Source organism: Rattus rattus, chromosome 1, assembly GCF_011064425.1.
Source record: "Rattus rattus isolate New Zealand chromosome 1, Rrattus_CSIRO_v1, whole genome shotgun sequence".
NCBI classification, from domain to species: Eukaryota; Metazoa; Chordata; class Mammalia; order Rodentia; family Muridae; genus Rattus; species Rattus rattus.
This window is the reverse complement of record NC_046154.1, coordinates 14,786,924-14,810,374: the sequence shown is the minus strand read 5'-3', so window position 1 is coordinate 14,810,374 and position 23,451 is coordinate 14,786,924. Positions and strand designations below refer to the sequence as shown.

At 50.1% G+C, this 23,451-nt stretch overlaps 1 protein-coding gene across 1 annotated transcript; it reads left to right on the top strand.

Moving 5' to 3' along the window:
* Positions 1 to 410: 410 nt before the first annotated feature.
* Positions 411 to 23,451, top strand: Lrrc38 (leucine rich repeat containing 38). Its single transcript, XM_032895034.1, has 2 exons — positions 411 to 1,458; positions 22,273 to 23,451. The coding sequence occupies exons 1-2, from the start codon at positions 816 to 818 to the stop codon at positions 22,524 to 22,526; spliced, it is 897 nt and encodes a 298-aa protein (XP_032750925.1). The 5' UTR covers positions 411 to 815; the 3' UTR covers positions 22,527 to 23,451.

Here is a 23,451-nt window from a genome sequence, read left to right as displayed (position 1 = left end):
CAGGGGCCACTAGGGACCCCGGTTCCAGGTCACTCTCCTCCAAACTGCCCCAATGCCTCTTGCTTTGGCTTTGCTCAGAGCCACAGAAGATCCGTGCTGGGAGGATAATCAGTTCTATCTCCAAGCTCAGGACCAGCGTGGAAAACGCTGACTGGTCCTGGCTCTGGCTATCCTTTCAGTCACAGCGGGACCTTGGCAGCCACCCGCCAGGCTCACACTCTCCTCCTGCAGGAGGTGGGACAAAAGCAGGTGGGAGGAAGGAGGGGGTCGGAGGGAAGCCCAGCTATCCTGGAGCCTAGCCAATTCTCAGCTTCGCAGCCCCAGGCGAGGACTTGACAGCCTTCGGGCTTTGTCCCAGACTTGGAGCTAGAGTGACCTGGGCCCCTTTGGTAAAGGCGAGGGTGGCGCTCCGGGCGCATGCCCCAGACACGCCCCATGGAAATCGCTCCAGGGATCCGTCACTGAACTTAGTCTTGAGCACCGCTGGCCAGGTCTGTGCGACAGGTCCCAATTCCCCGCCCGAGTAGGGTCGCGCTGGGCTCCCTCCGCGGTCTCCACCTGTGCTTTGGAATGTTCCAGAGGGTCAGTTTCTTTTGCGGGTGAATTCTGCGCCCAGCACCTCTCCTCTGCCTCCTCCCTCCCCGCCGTCCGGACACCCCGGGTCGTTCTGTCCCCGCCGCACTCTCATCGCCCCCGCGCACCCCTGCGCAGCCTCCCCGCCCCGCGCCGCTGCCCTGGGGCTTTCGGCGCCCGGGAGCCAGGGCCCCGCTGCGTCCTCCCCGCCGCGAGCCGAGTCCTCCGGAATCCCCGGGGCCATGAGTCTCTACGCTGTCCCCCGCCGCCCCACGGGCGCCGTTGCGGCGCTGGGGCTCGGTAGCCTCCTGGTGCTGCTCGGGCCGGGACGCGCGTGCCCCGCGGGCTGTGCCTGCACTGACCCCCACACCGTGGACTGTCGCGATCGCGGGCTTCCCAGCGTGCCCGATCCCTTCCCGCTGGACGTGCGCAAGCTGCTAGTGGCCGGCAACCGCATCCAGCAGATCCCCGAGGACTTCTTCATCTTCCATGGAGATCTGGTATATCTGGATTTCAGGAACAACTCGCTGCGCTCGCTGGAGGAGGGCACGTTCAGCGGCTCGGCCAAGCTGGCCTTCCTGGACCTGAGCTACAACAACCTCACCCAGCTGGGTGCCGGCGCCTTCCGCTCTGCGGGAAGGCTGGTCAAGCTAAGCCTGGCCAACAATAACCTGGCCGGTGTACACGAGGCCGCCTTCGAGAGCCTGGAGTCCTTGCAGGTGCTGGAACTCAACGACAACAACCTGCGCAGCCTCAACGTGGCGGCTTTGGATGCGCTGCCGGCGCTGCGCACTGTGCGCCTGGACGGGAACCCCTGGCTGTGCGACTGTGATTTCGCTCACCTCTTCTCCTGGATTCAGGAGAACGCATCCAAACTGCCCAAAGGTGAGCCAGAGGGTGGCCGGAAGCCAGGGCTGGGTGGAGAAGGGAAGGAGAGGGAAGAGGCCAGCACGGTCTGGATGTGTGAGGCCTCGCTTTGAGGCTTTGAGGCTCACCAGAAAGTCTCCTGAATGAGGATCCCTGTGGTGTAACTAGGCTCACCAGAAAGTCTCCTGAATGAGGATCCCTGTGGTGTAACTCCGTAAGATCAGCTGCCTGAAAATCTCGGATATGTTGGCAAAGAGTGTTAGAGAACACATCCGGAACTCTTCCAAGTTTCTCCCTTTCTTCACTTGCTACCCAAGTTTAGGACCCGCCCTTTCTCCATCATTGTGGTCCCCATTCTCTCTGGGAGCTTTTAGGTCCTAGGACAGGTGGGCGTGAGCAATGTACCCGTCCCTCCTAGTAGGAAAACCCCACGCTTTGTAGGACACCATACCATTTTCAGACCCCAGAGGTGGAGAGGAGCTGGCCAGTCCTGAACACGATCTAGCTGCCACAGATTGGAAACCGGTCCCTCTGTTCCCATCTCTCTTTGACTCTTCAGTCCACCCCTGGTGAGGAAAATTGCCGGTGTGAAAATGTGGGACAGAAACCCTTCGGGTGGGCACCTCCCCTGTTTTCCTGCTGCCCCTCCTGATGACCCATACGCATACCCAATTGGCTGATGGGAACACAAGGGCATTGGGAACACAGTACCAAGGAAGTAAAGGCAGAACTGAGAAGGCAGGGACTCTAACACTCATGGGGTGCGTGCCAGGACCGAAGGGAGGTGATATCCTTACGTTTCTACTTGTGAGACTTCGAGCAGTGGCCCAAATTGACCTCTCAGAAAAAGCCCTTAAAACTTTGGTGAAATTGGCTGCAGTCCAGTATAGCAGACATTATAAAAGGTGGCATAGCTGTGATCTTTTATTTTTCTTACAATTGAGAGCTCAGGAACAGTGTCCTCTGTGTATGGAATTCCTGTGTCCACCTGTTCATTCCTCAGGGTCACAGGCACACACCCTGAGCCCTGCTGTCACTCCCGGGACACTTTCTCTAATGGCTTAACTGTGTAACAGTTGGTAAAAAGATTTGGCTTGCAAGGTGCAGAGTCTCCCAGGTTTGAAAGATGCCCTTGTTCTCCTGCCTGCCTCCTCAGATCTGCCAGGAGATTCTGAATGACGGAAATGTCCCATGAAAGCCCTCGCTGGAGAGAGGGTCACCTTGTCTTTGATCGCCCCTGTCTTAGTGGACTGCTTCTCAGTTACCCGACTGTGCGTCCAGCTTTCCAGTTCAGGGCAAGAGCTTAGGTTCTGTTTTCAGTGATGCTTTAGGTGACTGGGCCCTTGAGTGGGCCCTTAATGCTTCTGTACCTTGGCTTCTTGTCTCTCGAGTACTTGGGTTGACCTCTAACAACTCCACAGAGCCTTGGGTCAGAGTTGGAAGTCATGGGTTTGCATTTTGTTTTAAGGTCCTGGGCACTGAAGGTTTTTGAAGTTTGCCTTTTTTTATTTATGTGTTGTCAAGATCAAAACACAGTAATGGAGGTATAACACCAGAGCAAGGGGAGCTATTACTCTCCCAGTGACCATCATCTATGGGAGAAAATGGACAGCAGGTGGATATTGGGGAGGATGGACAGACACTGAACAGAGACAGTGTAAGGGTCTTACACTGAACAGGGCAGGGCTGAGAGGAAGACTGGTTTCATTCAGCCGGGAAAGGAAGGTGACAGCTGGAAGGTACCTCCCGGGGCACAGCGCCAAAGGCTGCTCCAGCTGCTTACAGATTGTGGCCAAGGCAGTGTCCCCAAAGTGAACCAGAAGCGGGGAGGGCAAAGGAAGTGGCTCAGGTTGAGAACTGAATGCAAGACTCAAGTTCTGATCTGGACTCAGGGCTATAATTCCGGATGAGCCCCTGACCTCCCCAAGCCTCAGTTTCCCCGCTTCTGAATTCAAAATGTGAACATTGTCCTTCTACCTGCTGGGTGGGTTAAAAGCAGTCTCCTTAATGAAAGGCAAGGTGACGCCCAGTATGTAATGGATGCTCCAGGGGGTTTAAGCCCGGCTCCTGCCTACATCATGCTCGACAGTTCTTCAAACTTTAATTGGTACCTGGTAATTGTGCATATTCATGGGGCACATAACCTGATTCTTTAATATATGTATATGATATGCAGCTATTAAATAGGAGGAATTTGCATTTCAATCCTACTAGCCACTGGTTATTTGTTCTGGCCTCAAAGAGGCTCTTTCTCCTTTAATAAATTCTATTATATGTTGATAAGGGGACAATTGATGGCTCCATTTATAAAGAGCTTGCCTCACAAGCGTGAGGACCGATCCTCCAGCAACCATGTGAAAATCAGGCATGATGGTGTCTGTGCTAGTGGAGATGGTGATGGGCGGAGACCAATGAATCCCTGGAGTTCATTGGTCAGCTGTTCTAGCTGTTTCAGGAGCCTCCAGTGAGAGAACCTCTCTCAAAAATGATGGTGGAGGGGTTGGGGATTTAGCTCAGTGGTAGAGCGCTTGCCTAGCAATCGCAAGGCCCAGGGTTCAGTCCCCAGCTCCGGGGGGGGGGGGATGATGGTGGAGGGGACCAGAGGGATGGCTCAGTGGTTAAGAAAACTTACTGCTCTTGCAGAAGATCGGAGTTCAGTTCCCAGCACCCAGTTCTCCTCCCCCAGGGGCTCCACAGACCTCTTTTTGCCTCCCTGTCTGCTACATTCCTGTGGTGCCCATAGCATCCCTACAGCAGGCCTCCATACACATAATTAAAAATAAAAACGAAAACATTTAAAGGTTACCTGAAAAATTAGGTGGAGAGCAACCGAGGAAGACACGTGACCTCTGGCCTCCATCCACGCACACGTTCACGCATCGCATGTCTATGTGTATCTGGATATACACAGGCACCACACATAAACACACGATACATGATAGATAATTAAATGAATGATTTAACTAGTTAAAGAATTAAATATAGGCAGGTGCTGTCGAACACTAAGGTTTATTCCTCCTTGGTATCCATTACAAGGGCTTCCTCTTCTCCTTCCCCACCTCTTCCCAGTCTGTCTTTCAGCCTGGTCAAGGCCAAAATTCTCTAAGGCCCAGTGCTTCCAGTGCCACATGCTCTACCACTGTGTGACATCCCCAGTCTAGCATGGCCTTTCTGTAACTCACTTATCTCATCTGTAAATGAAGATGGTACAGAACCGGCTAGGTGGGCTTCCTGGGAGGCTGGAAAGAAACAGTAGCAGGGGCTTCGTGGGGCTTTAAGTGGTGGTGGTGTTAAGGCTGCCTCCCCTCACCGCTCTCCCTCCACCCCCACTGCAATGAAGGTGTGAGTGCAGAGAAGCCACACTCACAGCCAAGCAAGGACCTTCTGGCTCCCAGCTCATTAGCTATGCGGACCACCCGCTTGCTGCCAATGAGAATCGGGCTACACTGGGATACAAGCTCCAGGCTCTCAAATCACAAGCCCTGCCTCTTCCCAGGGAGGGAGCCCACAGGCCTGAGTAGGGGACAGCTCCCTCCTGCCTTGCTCTGGACACTTTTGCATCCTCCTGCATCAGGACAGAGCCTCATTATCTCCTTGTGACCTTGACCGCCTCAGCCAGTAGCGAAAATGTGTTGTCTTCCAGGCGAGGCCCCTTTGTGGCCGACCACACAGGGATGGGGAGTATTCAGCCTCAAAGCTGGTCCCCTTAGAAAGGAGGGGGAAGGGAAAGGCCTGGCTCTTTCATTGGGAGGACTAGGAAAGCCGGCACCTCCAGTGACCAGTTAGCAGAAAGCAAAATCCGCCAGCAAATAAGCCGTACGGAAATCCTAGGGTGCCCAATTAGCGTTGAATTTCAGATAAATGCAGAATCCAGTCTTAATATAAGCTGCTGTTCTTAAAGCTTTGCAGACCAAACATGCCGTACTTACTTAATGTATATTTAGTATTTCCATGAAATGTTATTTGTCTTTTAGGTGAAATGCAGGCCTTGATCCTGTGTATATGTGTATTTTGTTAATTCGATTTCTTTAGTCAGGGGTGGGGACAGCTAGGTATCAAACTATAAGTGCCAAGGTCTTTTCAGAGGCTGTTCCCTCCTTCCATTATGTGGGTCACAGGCGTAGAACTCACGTCATCGGACTTGGTGACGCGTGCCTTGATCCACTAAGGCATCTTGCCAGCCCACGTGTATTTTGTTTTGTTTGTTTTTTATGATGGGCTTTTGCTGTGCAGCCTAGGTTGGCCTGGCACTCATCCTCCTCCTGCCCCAGCTTCTCAAGTTCTAGGGTCACCAGCATTCATTTCCACGCCCAGCTCTCTGGCAGCCCTACTCCGTTTTCTACAGTTGTAGAGCACATTGTCACATCTAAGTCGCTTTTACTCCGCTTCTGTGCTTGGGGACACCCTCCTCAACAATTTCCCCAACAAGAAACCAAAGCAGTACCAGAGAGAGTGCTGGCGTAGGGCTGAAGAGTTAGTGGCTTAGATAACCTTACACTCCGAGATACATCACCTCAGGCCCTGAGAGGCGTGGGAAGGAACAGCATCTTTCTCCTCTAGTCCTGGGTGACATCAGGCTGCTTCCTCCTTCCAGTTCTGGGTTCTGTACCTACTCTGGTAGTTCATCAGGAGACACCAGACTCTTAGGTATCAAAGGGACAGTGGGCAGCCAGGGCATAGCGCTGATATCTCTTTCAACGGAAAGTACTCTGGACCTGGAAGCCAGGTAGACTCTGGAAATCACCCGGGTAACCAGCCAGGGTAAGAGAGAGGTGGGGGGGGGTGTGTCAGGAGGAGACCAGATGACACCTTTGTCACAGAGGCTGTGCTCTTTTATTTATTCATTTATTTATTTTTAAAGATTTATTTATTATATACGAGTACACTGTCGCTGTCTTCAGACACACCAGAAGAGGGCATCGGATCCCATTACAGATGGTTGTGAGCCACCATGTAGTTGCTGGGAAATGAACTCAGGACCTCTGGAAGAGCAGTCAGTGCTCTCAACCGCTGAGCCATTTCTGCAGCCCCAGAGGCTATGCTCCTTAAGACTTCCCTTGGTCATGGTGTCCTTCCCATCAGCCTGGGAGATAGACGGCATCATCTGAGAGCCACCCAGGAGTCTCCTGTGGATCCCTAGGTCCCCAGACCTCTTGATCGAGCACCAGGGGAGAAGTCTATGAACTGTATCACATAAGTTCCATCTGGGGCTTTCCTGTGCACAGACACTTGAGAGCTGCTTCTGGGATAGCCTTGGCTCCCTGGCTGTGCTCCTTGCAGCTGGGTGATTGCTGTGGTTACGGTTATTGCTGTAATGAAACACCATGATCAAAAGCGAAGTGGGGAGGAAAGGGTTCATCATCTAAGGAAGCCAGGGCAGGAACCTAGAGGCAGGAGCTGACACAGAGATCATGGAGGGGTGCAGCTTACTGGCTGCTTTCTTATAGAAGAACCCAGGACCACCAGCCCAGGGATGGCACCACCCACAGTGGGCTGGACCCTCCCACATCAATCATGAATTAAGAACATGCCCTACAGGCACTCCTGCAGTCTGATCTTATAGAGGCATTTTCTTAATTGAGGATCCCTACACTCAGATGATTTTAAGCTTGTGTCAAGTTGACATAAAACTACACAGCACAGTGATGTGACCTAAATTGCTGACAGTCTCTGGGCCCAAGACTTCTGAAATCAAGAGAGTCTAAGTGTGAGACCCAGAAAGCTGTTTTCAAGTAAAAGTTTGTGGGTTAAAAAAAATGTTCGTGGGCTGGAGAGATGGCTCAGTGGTTAAGAGCACTGACTGCTCTTCCAGAGGTCCTGAGTTCAATTCCCAGCGACCACATGGTGGCTCACAACGATCTGTAATGATATCTGATGCCCTCTTCTGGTGTGTCTGAGGACAGCGACAGTGTACCCACATACATGAAAGAAAGAAATCTTTTAAAAAAATGTTCATATTTATATATTCTTTTCTTTTTAGTTCTCTTCTTTTAAGACAAGATCCACCATGTAACTCTGCCTAGCCTGGAACTTGCTATGTAACTTGCTATGTAAACCAGGCTGGCCTTGAACTCACAGAGATCCACATGTCTCTGCCTCTTTGCACACCACCATGCCGGGCTGTGCAAATCTTCTCAGAGGGTGTGTGTGTGTACTGTGTGGACATGTGCTGGGCAGCTTGAGATGTCATCACAGAAGGCCTGTTCCTAAGTGGTCCCTCGCCTTGTCCTGGAGCCATAGTGGAAGAGGTCGCTGGGATTGAGAGCCGGCAGGGCCAAGACTGTATGTCTGGCTTTGGAGGTGTGTAGAGCAGGTAACAGCCTACACCAGGCCTGAGAGATCAGATGTGGGGAAAGGTGCCAATGTGTCTCATCAGGGATGCTGATTTGGCCAGTGCCTTCCCTTTCTAGCCATGATCTGGGTGTCCTCCATAGTCACAGCCCTCAGTACCAGAGAGAAGGTACTTGACTCTGTTGCCCTATGACCTTGACATTTGGAGATGTAGGCTGCGTGGCTGGGAGGAGGGTATACGGCTGAACTAAGCAGAAGTGCCTTGCCTCTGCCTTCCTCCTAGAGACGACACAACAGATCTGTAGGGAGTGTCCTGGCACTTGGGGGCCGGGAGCTCGAGTGGGCACCTCTGTGGGTTGAGTCCTTCCCTGATACAGTGCCATGGCAGGCAGGGTGCTTATCCAGACCCTGTGTCATACATATCACTTAACCCTATTAACTCAGGGCCGTGGGGGAGCCCATGCTGAGCCCCAGAGGCTGCCTCAATTTTCTGATGTCAGCAGGCTTGCCTCAGGCAGATGAATAGGGATTACTGTCATCCAGATTGGAGGGGAAAAAAGCTAAAGCTTGCCTGAAGTCACATGGTTACTTTCTCTCAGACGACTCCAAGGTGACTCTCTTTTTCTTTCTAAAAATAAAATAAAGGCAGTTTTGTTTTCCTGATTATAAAGGTAATGAGCCTCAGTCATTAGACGGTTGGGAAGTAGATACGTGTTACTTGGCTGAAATAAAAGTTAAAGACAAACAAGCAAACAAAAGCAAGCAGCAATAACAAAAACCAAACCGAACCAAACAGAGGACGGAGAGATGGCTCAGCAGCTGAGGGCATTGCTGTTCTTGCAGGGGACCGGGATTTGGTTCCCAAGACCAACATGGTGGCTCACAACCATATGTAATTCCAGTTCCAGTGCATCTGATGCCTTCTTCAGATCCCCAAGTACATTGCATGTGCACCATGCACCATGCACTTGCATACATGTAGGCTCGTACACATATTTGAAAAAAAGACAACCACCACCACCACCACAGCAAAACAATAAGAATCCTTTACCATTAAAGTTCTATGTTTAGAAAAAGTTTATCTGGGTGTTGTGGTGCAGACCTTTAATCCCAGTGCTCAAGAGGCAGAGGCAGGCGGATCTCTGAGTTAGCGTCCAGCCTGGTTTACAGAGTGAGTTCCAGAGCAGTTAGGGCTACACAGAGAAACCCTGTCTCAAAAAACAAACAAACAAACAAACAAACAAACAAAAAAAGGGGTGGGGGTTGGGGATTTAGCTCAGTGGTAGAGTGCTTGCCTAGCAAGCACAAGGCCGTGGGTTCGGTCCTCAGCTCCGGAAAAAAAACAAAACAAAACAAAACAAAACAAAACAAAAAAAATTATATATATATATATATATGGCATTGTGGTATATGCCTTTAATCCCAGAATTCAGGAGGGCACATTACACAGGTGGGCATATCTCTGTGACATAAAAGACAGCCTGGTCTACATGGTGAGTTCCAGGACAGCCAGAGCTCCATAGAGAGACCCCCGTCTCAAACACCAAAACAAACAAACAAGAAATAAATGAGTCACAAAATGGTAACTTCTATGTCGTCTAGTTTTATTTCAACCAGATACAAGGTAGAGTCATCCGAAACGGGGAACCTCAGTTGAGAAAATGCTTCCGTAAGATCAGGCTCTAGGGCATTTTCTTTTTCTTTTTCTTTTTTTTTTTAAAGATTTATTTATTTATTATATATGAGTACACTGTAGCTGTCTTCAGACACACCAGAAGAGGGCATCAGATCTCATTACAGATGGTTGTGAGCCACCCTGTGGTTGCTTGGATTTGAACTCAGGACCTCTGGAAGAACAGTCAGTGCTCTTAACCACTGAGCCATCTCTCCAGCCCTCTAGGGCATTTTCTTAAGTGGTTACTAATGGGAAAGGACCTGGCCCATTGTGAGTGGTGCAACCCCTGGGCTGGGGGTCCTGGGTTCTATAAGAAAGCAGGCGAGAAAGCCATGAGAAGCAAGCCAGTAAGCAGCACCCCTCCGTGGCCTCTGCATCAGCTCCTGCCTCCAGGTTCCTGCCTTGTTTGAGCTCCTGCCCTGACTTCCTTCAGTGATAAACAGTGATGTGGCCCGTGTAAGTCAGATTAACCCTTTCCTTTGGGGAGCTGCTTTGGTCATGGTGCTTCATCACCGCAGTAGTAGCCGGAACTAAGCCAACTACCATAGAGTTGGCTGTCCATCTATAGAGGACCGGGGTGATGAAATTCACAGAAAAGGAAGGAGAACGGGGGTTGCCAGGGGCCAGGGAGTGGACATTTAATGGGGGACAATTTCTATTTGAGAGGTATAGGAGCTCTGGCTGCGTGCTGCCAGGATGAGCCCTTGACCCGACGCCGTGCACGGCCTTCTTTCTCTCCATGAAATCAGCTTATTATTTAAGCAGACGGAGTGTCTGCCAGCCGAGACAGGGAGGATAATTGGGAATTTTCCCCTGTGCGATGGTGGATATTTAATGAAAGTGGCAGTAGAAAACAAAGGTTAGCACTATAAGAAATTAGAGCCCGTGCTCCTTGGCACCCGAGAGCAGGAGCGAGCCTCACGGCGCTCCTGGCATCCCTCCTTATGCAGTGTTCCTCTCCGGCACAAAACAGTTCCAGCCGAGGCCTCGGCACATACACCTTCTCCAGATGTTCAGAGTGATGAAGAACAGGTATCTGGAAAGACACCAAACAGGGCGACAGAAGACTTGGGGTCCCGGTCAGGTTCTAGCTGACTGTCCTAGTTAGTTTTCTATTGCCGTGATGAACATCACGAAGCCAGCTTGGGGGGGGGGGAAGAGTTTATTTCATCGTAGGGAAGTAAGAGGGAAGTAAGAGGAGAAACTCATCTCACAGGTTGCAGGCCATCGTGGAAGGAAGTCAGAGCAGTAACTCAAGCAGGGCCGGACTTGACACAGAAACCATAGGGGAAAGCTCCAGCTTGCTCCCAGGCCCACCGGCATAGGGACAGTCCAGCCGTAGTAGGCTGGGTCCTTTTTCTTTTATTGGATATTTTCTTTATTTGCATTTCAAATGTTATCCCGCTTCCCAGTTTCCCCTCCGACAACCCCCTATCCTATCCCCACTTCTCCTGCTTCTATAAGGGTGCTCTCCCACCCACGCACCCACCCATTCCCTCCCTCCTCCCCACCCTGGCATTCCCTTACACTGGGGCATCAAGCCTTTACAGGACCCAGGGTTTCTCCTCTCATTAATGATGGACAAGATCATCCTCTGCTACATATGCGACTGGAGTCATGGGTTGTTCCATGTGTACTCTATGGTTGGTGGTTTAGTCCCTGGGAGCTCTGGGGGTAGGGGTGGGGGTGTCTGGTTGATTGATATTGTTGTTCTTCTTATGGGGCTGCAAAGCCCTTCAGCTCCTTCAGTCCTTTCTCTAACTCCTCGATTAGGGACCCTGTTCTCAGTCCATTGGTTGGCTGCGAGCATCTGCTTCTGTATTTGTTAGGCTCTGGCAGAGCCTCTCAGATGACAGCTATATCAGGCTCCTGTCAGCATGCACTTCTTGGCATCTGCAACAGTGGCTCTGGGTTTGGTCTGGGTATGGGATGGATCCCCAGGTGGGACAGTCTCTGGATGGCCTTTCCTTCAGTCTCTGCTCCACATTTTGTCTCTGTATCTCCTTCTGTGAGTATTTTGTTCTCCCTTAGAAAAGAAGAACTGAAGCATCCGCACTTTGGTCTTCCTCTTTCTTGAGCTTCATGTGGTCTGTGAATTATATCTTGGTTATTTTGAGCTTTTGGGCTAATATCGACTTATCAGTGAGTACATACTATATGTGTTCTTTTGTGACTGGGTTACCACACTCAGGATGATATTTTCTAGTTCCATCCATTTGCCTAAGAATTTCATGAAATTATTGTATGGATCTCTCTCTCTCTCTCTCTCTCTCTCTCTCTCTCTCTCTCTCAAAAGATATATTTATATATTATGTATACAGCATTCTGCCTGCACGTATGCCCGAAAGCCAGAAGAGGGCACCAGATCTCATTGTAGATGGTCATGAGCCACTATGTAGTTGCTGGGATTTGAACTCAGGACCTCTGGAAGGGCAGTCAGTGCTCTTAACCTCTGAGCCAGTTGTTATGTCCCCAGGCTGGGTCTTTTTACATCAATTAGCAATCAAGAAAATGCTCCTACACATAAGTCCGCACTGACCAATCTGATGGAGGCCACTCTTCAATTGCAATCTTGCCCTCGAGATTAGTACTCATAGTGACCTTGGGCAAGTTGACTCCCCTTCACTTCTCATCTCTGCTATGAGGGGGAGCTGAGCTGCTATGAGGGGAAGGAGGGAAGTTTGGGCATTGAATGTGTCTTCTCACACCTCTAACCTTTTACTGTGCGATCGTGAGAGCAGACAGGGCGTGAAAGGCCTCAAAGTGCTAATTTTTTTTTGGACTCAAACGTTTCGGGGGTAAAGGCAAGGAAGGGTGTGCTCCCTTTTGCCCAGTGAGAGGCAAGAAGAGGAAGCAGGATTGTTTGTTGGGTGGCTTTGTGAGAGGCAGGCTGTAGCTCCCTTCCTCCAAGGTGTGGGAGGAGCTCCTGAGATCTGGATCTGGATCTGTGAGCCTAGTAGGTTGGGTTGGCTGTACCACACCCCTTCCCCAAGCCTACCCTGTCACTAAGGCCTCTGACACTTCTGGAAGACTGACAAAAGCCACATCACAGGTCTTGGCCCCCAATTGCGCAATGGAGAATGCAGCTCAACTGGTGACCACAGAAGTACAAAATCTGTTGGTGACATTCTTTTCTATGGCCTGTCAGGTTGATGATGATGAGTAGGTGACCAGCCAGAGCTGGAGAGATGGCTCAACTCTTAAGGACAATTGTTGCCAATTCGGATGACCTGGGTTTGATCCCTGGGACCTACGTGGTGGAAGAGAACGGATTTCTGCCTGCTGTCCTCTGACTTCTGCAAGTGCACTGAGGCACATGCCCTTGACCCAAAAATAAAAAAATAAAAGTAATAAAATTTTCTTTTCTTTTTTTCTTTTTCTTTTTTTTTTTTTTTTTCGGAGCTGGGGACCGAACCCAGGGCCTTGCGCTTGCTAGGCCAGCGCCCTAACCACTGAGCTAAATCCCCAACCCCAGTAATAAAATTTTCAATGGGAGAGAAAACAATCCTGGAAACATCTGGGAAATGAGTGAGGAGACCATGACTTCTCTACCATAAAGTACCCTGCAGCCATTAAATGTGTATTTTTGCATGTCTTCACGTGGTGGTATACCTGCGTGTGTGTTATATACTCACGGCACATGAGGCATTGTGAAAAAGTACATTCGGAGGCCAGGGTACACCTGATGCCATGGTCTACCTATTTCCTTAAGACGGGGTCCCTCACAGAACCTAGGGATAGGCTGGCAGCCATCGAGTCCCAGGTGATTACAGGTGTGCATGTGGCCATGCCTGCCTAAAAAAGTTGGTGCTGGGATGACAGGTACATTAACAACCTCACCCAACTTTAACACACACACACACACACACACACACACACATATACACACACACACACACACACACACACACACATACATACACACACACACACAGACTCACACACACATATACACACACACACACACACACACACACACCACACACACACACACACACACACACACACACACACACACACACACCACACACACACACACACCACACACACACACACACACACACACACACACACCATACACACACACACACACACACACACCATACACACACACACACACACAGACACACACACATACACACCACACACACACACACAGACACACACACACACCACACACACAGACACACACCACACACACATACACACACACACACCACACACACACACATACACACACACACCACACACACACACACACACACACACATACACACACATATTCTGGAGACTGCAACTTTGGTAGCCATGCTTTCTCAGCAAGCTCATTTTAACCATTTAAAATCTTACTTTCCAAAGTATACTTTATTCCACAGTACCAAGACTCATGAGTCTGAAGTAGGAGGATGTCTTGACCCCAGGAGTTTGATACCAGCCTGGGAAACATAGTGAAACAAATTCATAAAAGTGGTATGTTATATTTGGCGAATGGAAAGATACTCCCCATGGGGTCATCAGACACGTGCTGGGGGTATTTCTATCAGACAGATTTGCTTTAGGAGATTTCCTAGGTCCACTTAGGAGAGGACCTAGGAAGGTCTAAACTGTTGTGCAAACCGTATTTGTAAGTTTTTCCATCTGCCTTCCGTTTGTTTACCGCTGATGTCTCGGTGCATATGCAGGATTTGCCCAGTAAGCAGAATTAGGAGAGCAGGAACCTATCTTTAACAACAGAGGTGCTTAGGAGAGCCAATCGCACCGAGGAGCTCTCTTGAGGCCAGAGCTGGACAGAGGCCCCCTGAGAGATCTGAACCCAGCCTGTTCCTTGGCGAGGGGCCGGGCCAGGCTCGAGAGATTAATCTCGATCCACCATCTGCTGTGTCACTGTCTATTTCTAGGATGGCAGTTTGTCACCCTCGCCACTCAGGTGTCAGCTGTGGGGAGAAGTCACCATTCAGGGGATGGAGACTTGGGGGGTGCAGGCGGGGAGGAAGACCCCCAGCCACTCACAGGAGTGAGGTACCCATCCCAAGAGAGAGGCTGGGCCAGAACGAGGTTGAGCTGGCTGGTGTGATGAATGGATAGAAGGGAGAGCCATTGCAAGGTGGAAAGCAGGGAGACACTTAAGCTGCCCACTGGGAAGTTAGCCCAAAGGGAGGTGATCTGCTCGGACACCTTTTCTATAGTCTTCCAGAATGCATAAGCAAGCCTCCAAGCTGTCGGGTTTGCAGGAAGTCTGGGCAGCCAGAGATAATGTGTGGTTGTGAGGTAGCTGTGAGGACAGGGAGTAACTCACCTGCGGTTTCCACTTTTCACAGTCCATCCCAGGGCCACTGAGCGCAGGCAGGAGAACCCAAGCCTGGCTGAGCAAACAGGAAGGTTCTCAATGGAAGGGTGTCAGCTGATCCTCAGAGCTGAAGAAGCAGGCTCAGAAAGGGACCGGGATGCAGCTCAGCTGGTAGCGTTCTCCCACGGCACGCAGGAAGTCCTGGGCGCCGACTCTGGCCCTGAAAACTGGGTGTGGTTGACACAGGTCATGTAGGTTGAGGCAGGGGGATTGCCTGTTGGAAGCCAACTTTGGCTACACAGTGAAGCTCTTTCTCAAAAAACAAAACAAAACAAAACCCTCAAATAAACAATAATCTGGAGGGGGGAGATGGTTTTGGGGTTTGGGGGAGCAGAACCCCACTGGGAAGGGCAGCAGAAGGGTTGCTGGACTAAGTGGGCTCCACTTTCTTTGGAAGTATTAAACTTTAGTGTTGTTTTTGCTGGCGCAGAGAGCTACTAACCCCATTGTGGTCCTTCCCTGGTGGCTGGGGAAGGAGTGGCTGTGTGTGCTCATGTGTGAGTGCGTGCATGCGTGCGTGCGTACATGCCTGCGTGCATGTGTTTAAGTCTAAGTCTAAGGATGACCTTGGCTTTCACTTCGTAGATTCGTAGATGACATCTGTCCTAGTTTGGTTCCTCTTGCTATGATAAAACCCTGACTAAAACCAACTTGGGGAAGAAAGGCTTTCTTTGGCCGACAGGTTATAGACTGTCATCAGGGAAAGCCAAGGCAGGGACTGAAGCCAGATTTCACAGGACACTGCTTGCTGCCTTGCTCATCCTGCTTCCTTACACAACCCAGGACCACCTGCCCAGAGGTAGCACCAATCCAGAGTGGGCTGGGACCTCCCACATCAATCATCAATCAAGAAAATGTTCCACAGACGCACCTCAGGTCAATTTGATGGAGGTAATCCCTCAGCTGACGTTCCTTTCTCCCAGGTGATCGCAGTCTGTGTCAAGTTGACAGAAACCAACCACCAACCAGCACACTGTCCATCCTGTCTTCTGAGACAGAATCTCTCACCAGCCTGGGACTCCCCAAGTGGGGCTGGGGTTGCAAGCACATAGCATGATGCATGGCTTTTTAAAAGTGAACGCTGGGTATTGAAATGAGGTCCTCATGTCGGCTATCTCCTCAGCTGGTGAGCAGTTTTAAGGAGTTGTGCTAAAGCACACTGTCTTAGTTAGGGTTTCACTGCTGTGAACAGACGCCATGACCAAGGCAACTCTTGTAAGGACAACATTTAATTGAGGCTGGCTCACAGGTTCAGAGGTTCAGTCCATTATCATCAAGGCAGGAGCATGGCAGCATCCAGGCAGGCATGGTGCAGGAGGAGCTGACAGTTCTGCATCTTCATCTGAAGGCAGCTAAGTCCCAGGCATCTAGGACAAGGGTATTAAAGCCCATGCCAGGGGTTGGGGATTTAGCTCAGGGGTAGAGCACTTGCCTAGCAAGCGCAAGGCCCTGGGTTCGGTCCCCAGCTCCGAAAAAAAGAAAAGAAAAAAAAAAAAAAAAAAAAGCCCATGCCCACAGTGACACACCTGCTCCGACAAGGCCACACCTCCTAATAGTGCCACTCCCTGGGCTGAGCAATTACAAACCATCACACACATTCAGTGGTAACAGGCGATTGCCCTCAAAGAAACCTGGAGAAATTGAGAAACCTGGCAGAGAGTGGGGGTGGCACCAATGGGAATCGGGGGGATGGTTATATAAATGCTACCTGTAGGGGGCTGGATTGTGAGCCCCAAAGGATACAGAGCCAGACTCTGCTGTCATGGTGACGTTACTTAGAAAGAGTCTTTGCCGCTGTGATTAGCTTTAAGAATCCTTAGTGGGGGGCAGGGAGCCGGGCGGGGGTGGGGCTGGGAGCTGGAGGATGACTGCTTCACTCCAGTGACAATTGTCCTTGTAGGAGAGAGGCTGAGAGATAGCTGAGTGACAGAGACATAGAACAGAAGATCCTGGGAAGATAGGCTAGAGAAGGAAGTGAGGCAGGTACAAGCCAAGGAATATTAAAGTTGGAAGAGAAAGGCAACCTCTCCCCTAGTCTCCCCTAGTGTCTTCAGAGGTAGCCCTGATTTTGACCTCCACGTCTTGTGTGTGCGTGCATGTGTGCATGCGTGCATGCGTGTGTGTGTGTGTGTGTGTGTGTGTGTGTGTGTTGGGGTAAGGTCTTATATTTTGTAGCTCAGGTTAGCCTCAATCCCTTAGTCTCCTGCCTCACCTCGTCCTCCAGAGTACTGTGCTGTGATTACAGGCACGTGCTATGATGCTCGCCATGATGCCGAGTGCCCCACTGTGTTCTAGATGGAAGTTTGTGGTTTGTCGTGTGCATAGTCTTGGGGATTGGAAGCAAGGCCGTGTGCATGCCAGGCAGGGAGAGCTCTGCTTCTGAACTATACCCCCAGCCTTTTTTTTTTTTTTAATTCCTTTCTGTGACCTGGTTTCTCTGTGTAGCTCAGGCTAGCCTCTTAACTTTTGATTCTCTTGCCTCAGCTTCCTGAGTACCCTGGGATTACAGATATGAGGCACCATAACCAAATACCATCAGTTTGGGTAACCCAGTCTGTGGGCAGCTATAGTGAGGTAATGCAGGTCCCTGCCCTGCGGAGTTGTCAGTATCTTGGGGTACAGGAACCAGAGTCCTCCCCACCCCCATTGTCACTCTAGCTAACTGAAGAAGTTCTCCCAGGCTTTTAGGGGTTCCCAGTCATGCAAAACCAGGATTTCTGTTTCAACACAGAAAGGAATTTCAGGGCTGGCCAGTGTATAAAGCTGAATTTATTAAAGATATATTTTAATATAGATTTAAATGTGAGAGTTAGAAGAGAAAGGGGCTCTCAGGAGGTCAGACAGACACAGCTGAGAACACATGTACTCAAAGAGTCCTGGAAAATATACCCAAGAATGTATGGGCTTCACAAAGTAGAGAGGCCTGGTTATAGACCTGGTTAGGTGTCTGTCAACTTAACACAGGCTAGAACTATCTGGGAAAAGAGAAACCCCAATCTAGAAAATGTTTCTGTCAGATCGGCCTGTGGGCTTGTCTTTTGAGGCATTTTCTTAGTTGATGATTGGTACAGGAGGGCCCAGCCTTCTGTGGGCAGTGCCACCCCTGGGCTGGTGTCCTAGGCTGCATGAGAAAGCAGACTGAGAGAGCCACAGGGAGCAAGCTGGTAAGCAACACCCCTCCATGACGTCTGGTTCAGATCTTGCCTTCATGTTCCTGCCTTGTGTCCCTGTCATGGCTTCTCTGATGATGGACTGTAATCTAAAAGCAAAACGAAACCCCCTCCCCAGTTGCTTTTGCCTAGTGTTTTATTACAGCAATAGAGACCATTGTAGGTGGGGTTGGAGGGATGGTTTAGTGGTCGAGAGCACTGGCTGCCCTTGCAGAGGACCTAGGTCTAGTTCCCGGCACGTATGTTAACCCACAACCACCGTAGCTCCAGTTCTAAGAGATCTGATGCCCTCCTCTGGTCTTCATGGGCATTGCATGTTCATGGTACACAGATATACATGCAGGCAAAACACATAAAATTAAAAAAAAACTAAGACATATGTGTGTGTGTGTGTGTATGATATTCAAATGGTTGCTTAAATGAGATACTTTTCTGCTTGTTTCCTTGAGAAAAGATCTCGTATAGTCCTCAGTATACAGCTGAGACCGGTCTTGAACTTCCGATCCCCATGATTCTACCTTTCAAGTGCTGAGGATACAAGCACACCTGGCTCCTGGGGACACTGTGAATTGCCCCACTGGCTGGGTTCCTTCTAGCATTTCCTGTAAAGAGGACAGGATGTTAAGTATCCTAAATCACATGGATGGCACACGCCAAGACGAGAGTCCTATCCCACATGCCAACGGTCCTGGGTTTGGGGCTAGGAGGCAGCTCAGTTGATGGTGTTTGTCCAGCATGCAGGAAGCCTTGGGTTCAATGCCCAGCACCACATAAACCAGGCATGGTGGAGTCTGTCCGCAACCCTAGCACTTCCAGAGGTGGAAGCAGGCGAGTCTAAATGGCAGGGCCATATTTGGCTGCATGTGAGTTCAAGGCTGGTGTGGGGTACATGAAACTCTACCTCAAAAACAAAACCCTGGGGCTGGAAAGACAGTTCCGTGGTTAGGAAAGTGTATTGTTCTTTCAGGGGACTGGAGTTTGGTTCCCAACACCCACATTCGACAGTTTATAACTACCTGTAATTCCAGCTCCAGGGGATCTGACATATCTGGCCTTCTATTTGGATGTGTGTGTACATGTGCAACACACACACACACCACACATACACACACACATACAACTTTAAGTCAATCTATCAATCAGTAAACGGTAACTCTAATGAACTCAGTGGACCATACAAAACACGGACAGCCGGGTGATGGTGATGAATGCCTTTAATCCCAGCACTTGGGAGGCAGAGACAGGGAGATCTCTGTGAGTTGGAGGTCAGGCATTGGGGGTAGGGATGAGATCGGGAAAGTGTGTGTGTGTGTGTGTGTGTGTGTGTGTGTGTGTGTGTGTGTGAATAACTAAATGCAAATACGTAATATACATATAGAAAATTATCAAACTATCAAGCAAACGACAGCAATTAAACCCAAACAAAAGCCGTTCCAGATTGAGAAACTCAGTCTCTGGCAAGATACTGCTCTAGAGAGAAGGGAACCCTGAAGTCACAGACCCCAGCACTGGCTCCAAGGACAGATCTCCACCCTCTTCTGCCTGGCCCATCTGATTGTCTGCGTCCAGCCCCTCTTGTTTGTCTGCCCTCTGTGAGCTCCGGAGAGCCGTTAAGTCCTGATGTCTTATCACAACTGCCTGCGCATGCCCAGCCTCCACCCTGGTGGGTTGCGCGGCGGTTTCCCAAATAAGCCCTTTTCTTCTGGCCACAGAGAAATGTGAAATGACATTTTCTAAAAACGTCGCTTTGTAAAAATGCCAAGGCTAATCTCGAGGCACAAAGAGTATTGTGGAAATCGGAATTGACTCAGGGAGCTGCAGCGCACGCACGTTGTGGGTGTGCATGGCTGTGGACGGAGCTGAGACGGGCTACGCGAGCCTGAGGGCTGCGTGCCGCCTGCGGCTGTTAGAACCCTGCTCAGGCTCAGGCTCAGGCTGGACTCTTTTTTTCTTGTTTTTAGGGCATTTGGCTAGAGGCTAGCGTAGCTATCAAGAAGAGGCAGACTGACTGATTTCAGCGCTGAAGAAAGAGTTGTCTGTTTCAGAGTTCCACTAGGGAAATCTTAGAAGTTCTCTGACGGGCCCAAAGGCTTTTCAAATGCTCAGACTAAGTTTGATTTGGAGTTTGATTTTTTTTTAAAAGTATGCATGATTTTTAATTTTCGTGTGTGTGTGTGTGTGTGTGTGTGTGTGTGTGTGTGTGTGTGTGTGTGTGTGTAGGCCAGAAGTGGGCATCAGATCCCCTGGAGCTGGAATTATAAGTAGTTGTGAGCCATGGATACTGGGACCCTAACTTGGGACTGTGGAAAAGCACTTGTAACCACTGAGCTACACTATTAATAACACTCTGTTATGCTGGTGGACAAGAGCCTAGCGTAACTGTCCTCTTAGAGTCTCCACCCAGCAGCTGATGGAAACAGAAGCAGAGACCCACAGCCAAGCATCAGATGGAGCTTGGGGAGTCTTGTGGAAGAGTTGGGGGAAGGATTGAGGCACCTGAAGGGGACAGGAACTCCCCAGGAAGACCAACAGAGTCAACTGGCCTGGACTCTTGGGGGCTCCCAGAAACTAACCCACCAACCAAAGAGCATACATGGGCTGGACTTACCTCCCCACCCCACACATATGTAGCAGATGTGCAGCTTGGTCTTCACATGGGTTCCCAACAACGAGCAGGAACTGTCCTCGACTCTGTTGCCTGCCTGTGGTTCCTGTCCCCCTTGAAACAGTCTTCCCAGGCTGCCTGTCTGGCTCCGGTGGGAGAGGATGTGCCTGGTCCTGCAATGATTTGATGTGCTAGGCTTGGAAGCCAGTGGGGGACCTCCCCCTTTTCAGAGGATAAGGGGATAGACACACATACAGACCACACGCACAGATATATACATACAAGCATGCACATAAAAACACTCATGGACTGGAGAGACAGCGGTCAAGAACACCGACCATGTTCTTTCAGAGGTCCTGAGTTCAATTCCCAGCAACCACATGGTGGCTCACAACCATCTGTAATGCGATCTGATGCCCTCTTCTGGTGTGTCTGAAGACAGCTACAGTGTGCCCACATACATAAAATAAATCTGTAAAAAAGAAAGACATCATGCACACACACATAGACACACATATAGACACACATGCACACATACAAACACACATAGACATACATACAGACACTCATGCACACACATACACAGACCTATACATACAGACACATGTACATACACACATAGACATACATACAGACACTCATGCACACACAGAGAGACACACACACAGACACACATGTGCACACACACTGAATAGGAGCAGTAGGATGAACAGAATCAATGTACAGTACATGCATGTATAGGAATAGGAAGTCAATTCTGTTAATTTATCCATTTAATGTGAATAAGTCTAAGGAAGGCTGGTGAACACAGGCTTTTAATCCTGGAACCTGGGAAGCAGAGACTGGCAGATCTCTGTGATTCTGAAGCCAGCCTGATCTACAAAGTGAGTTTTGGGACATCCAGGGCTACCCTGACTCAAAAAATATATTTGTATATGGAAAATCAAAGTCAAGTACAAATCAAAGAGTTCTGGTTGTCTAAATTTTTGAGTCTATAAAGTAGCTACATTGATTTAGGGAGAGGTCAGAGTTGCTAGGCAACTGTTCTCTTGGGAGAAATACAGGCTGTGGACGTATGAGGGATGGACCAGAACTGAAGGAGGGAGGAAGCTCAAATATCCTTTTTCCATCTTTGCTTCTGAGCTGGAGGAGATGAGACACACTGGTAAGAACCCCAAGTGTGCAGGGTTGGGGATTTAGCTCAGTGGTAGAGCGCTTGCCTAGCATGCGCAAGGCCCTGAGTTCGGTCCCCAGCTCCGAAAAAAAAAAAAAAAAAAAAAAGAAAAAACAAACAAAGAATCCCAAGTGTGGTTTGGGGGTGCTGGGCAGTGAGTGAGAATGTTCTTTGCTGGGCACAAGGGAACTCATTAAGAAGGTTGGAAGCAAACATCCTTACTCTCAGATGATGTTGGGAAAGGGTTGGGGGTGAGCTCTTGGCAGCTTGAAACACAGACATATAGAACAAGAGAGGCTTTCCTGAGTATTTTAGGGCACCAAAGGTAAGCAAGGGCTGATGGTTGCTAAGTTTCCTGTCAAAATAGTGTCTTCCATTTTCTCCCTGGAAAAAGCGCGCCTTATAAACCTCTCCACCGATATCAGGAAGTCTCGAACCTGGGCTCTCGAGCCTAGATGCGAACCTGGGCTGTTACTGAAGCAAGTGTTGTGAGAACTCCTTCCCTGAGGTACTTCTGAGCAGTCATGGGCTGCAGCCTAACCCTCTCCCATTCCATCCATCTCTCCCCAGGCCTCGATGCCATCCAGTGCTCACTGCCCATGGAGGAGCGGAGGGTGGCCCTGAGGGAGCTGTCCGAAGCCAGTTTCAGCGAGTGTAAGTTCAGCCTGTCTCTCACAGACCTATTCATCATCATCTTCTCTGGGGTGGCTGTCTCCGTTGCTGCCATCATCTCCAGCTTCTTCCTGGCCACGGTGGTGCAGTGTTTCCAGAGGTGCGCCCCTAACAAGGACACGGAGGACGAGGATGATGACGAAGATGACTGAGCCTCCTCCTCCTCCTCTTTGCTTTCCCACACTCACCCAGTGGCGCCTCTCCAAGGGAGACTGATGCTGAAGACAGACGCATCACATCACTCCAAGCAGAAAACGGGACGGAGCTTGCCTAGACGCACCTGCTGGGACAGCCATTCCCAGAGCATAGAATCAGCAGAGTAGAGACGCAGGAAGGATGGAGAGATTCACTCTTAGGCAGAGCCCGCCTCCCAGGCTGGGGCGGGGGGGCTCCTGTGTGTGAAGATAATCAAGTCAGGCTTCATGGCTTACAGCTTTACAACCCTCCCGAGCCGAAGTGAGAGCTCACAGCTTCTGACCTCAGAGGTGTTTGTGCCGTTCTTATTACAAGCTGCACTATGGACCACGGACCATCTTCCCCCTAAAAAGACAGTAGTGTTCTCAGTGTAGATTCAAGTCGAGCTCATCCTCCGTGGGAGCAGGAATCCTTTTCTTCTATAGAAGATCCCTAGCGGCCTTGGGCTGTTAGACCAAGAACAAACAAATGTATTTGCTATAGACAACGTCTGTCTCCCCTGTGTGGCTGTGTTGATACCTCACACCCAATGTGCTGAACGTCGCTTGATGCGAAATGACCTGAGCCAGCAGCACCAAGCTGGTGGGCTGGGGGCTGAGACCTGAGGCAGAAGCTTGCAAGAAGTCCCTGGGGGCATTTCAAGGTCCCACTCCTTCCCCCCTTTGGCTATGATTCGGTCATGAGAATGGAGTCATCCTCAGTGCATTTAGCGCCCTTATAATTCAGACTTTGGAAACCTCCCTGCCCCTTCTACAGGGTGAGGACCCAGTGAGCAGGTCTATGAACCAGGAAGGGGCTCTCTCACAGGAACTCAACCATACTGGTGCCCCGGCCTCCACCTTCAAGCCTCCCAAACTGAGAGGAATAAATGTTATTTATAAA

What these genes read in the sequence shown, in the direction of transcription:
- Lrrc38 (XM_032895034.1), top strand. Translation starts at nt 816, where the DNA reads ATGAGTCTCTACGCTGTCCCCCGCCGCCCCACGGGCGCCGTTGCGGCG. An exon ending in CGCATCCAAACTGCCCAAAG is followed by an intron (nt 1,459 to 22,272) that starts GTGAGCCAGAGG and finishes ATCTCTCCCCAG; the next exon opens with GCCTCGATGCCATCCAGTGC.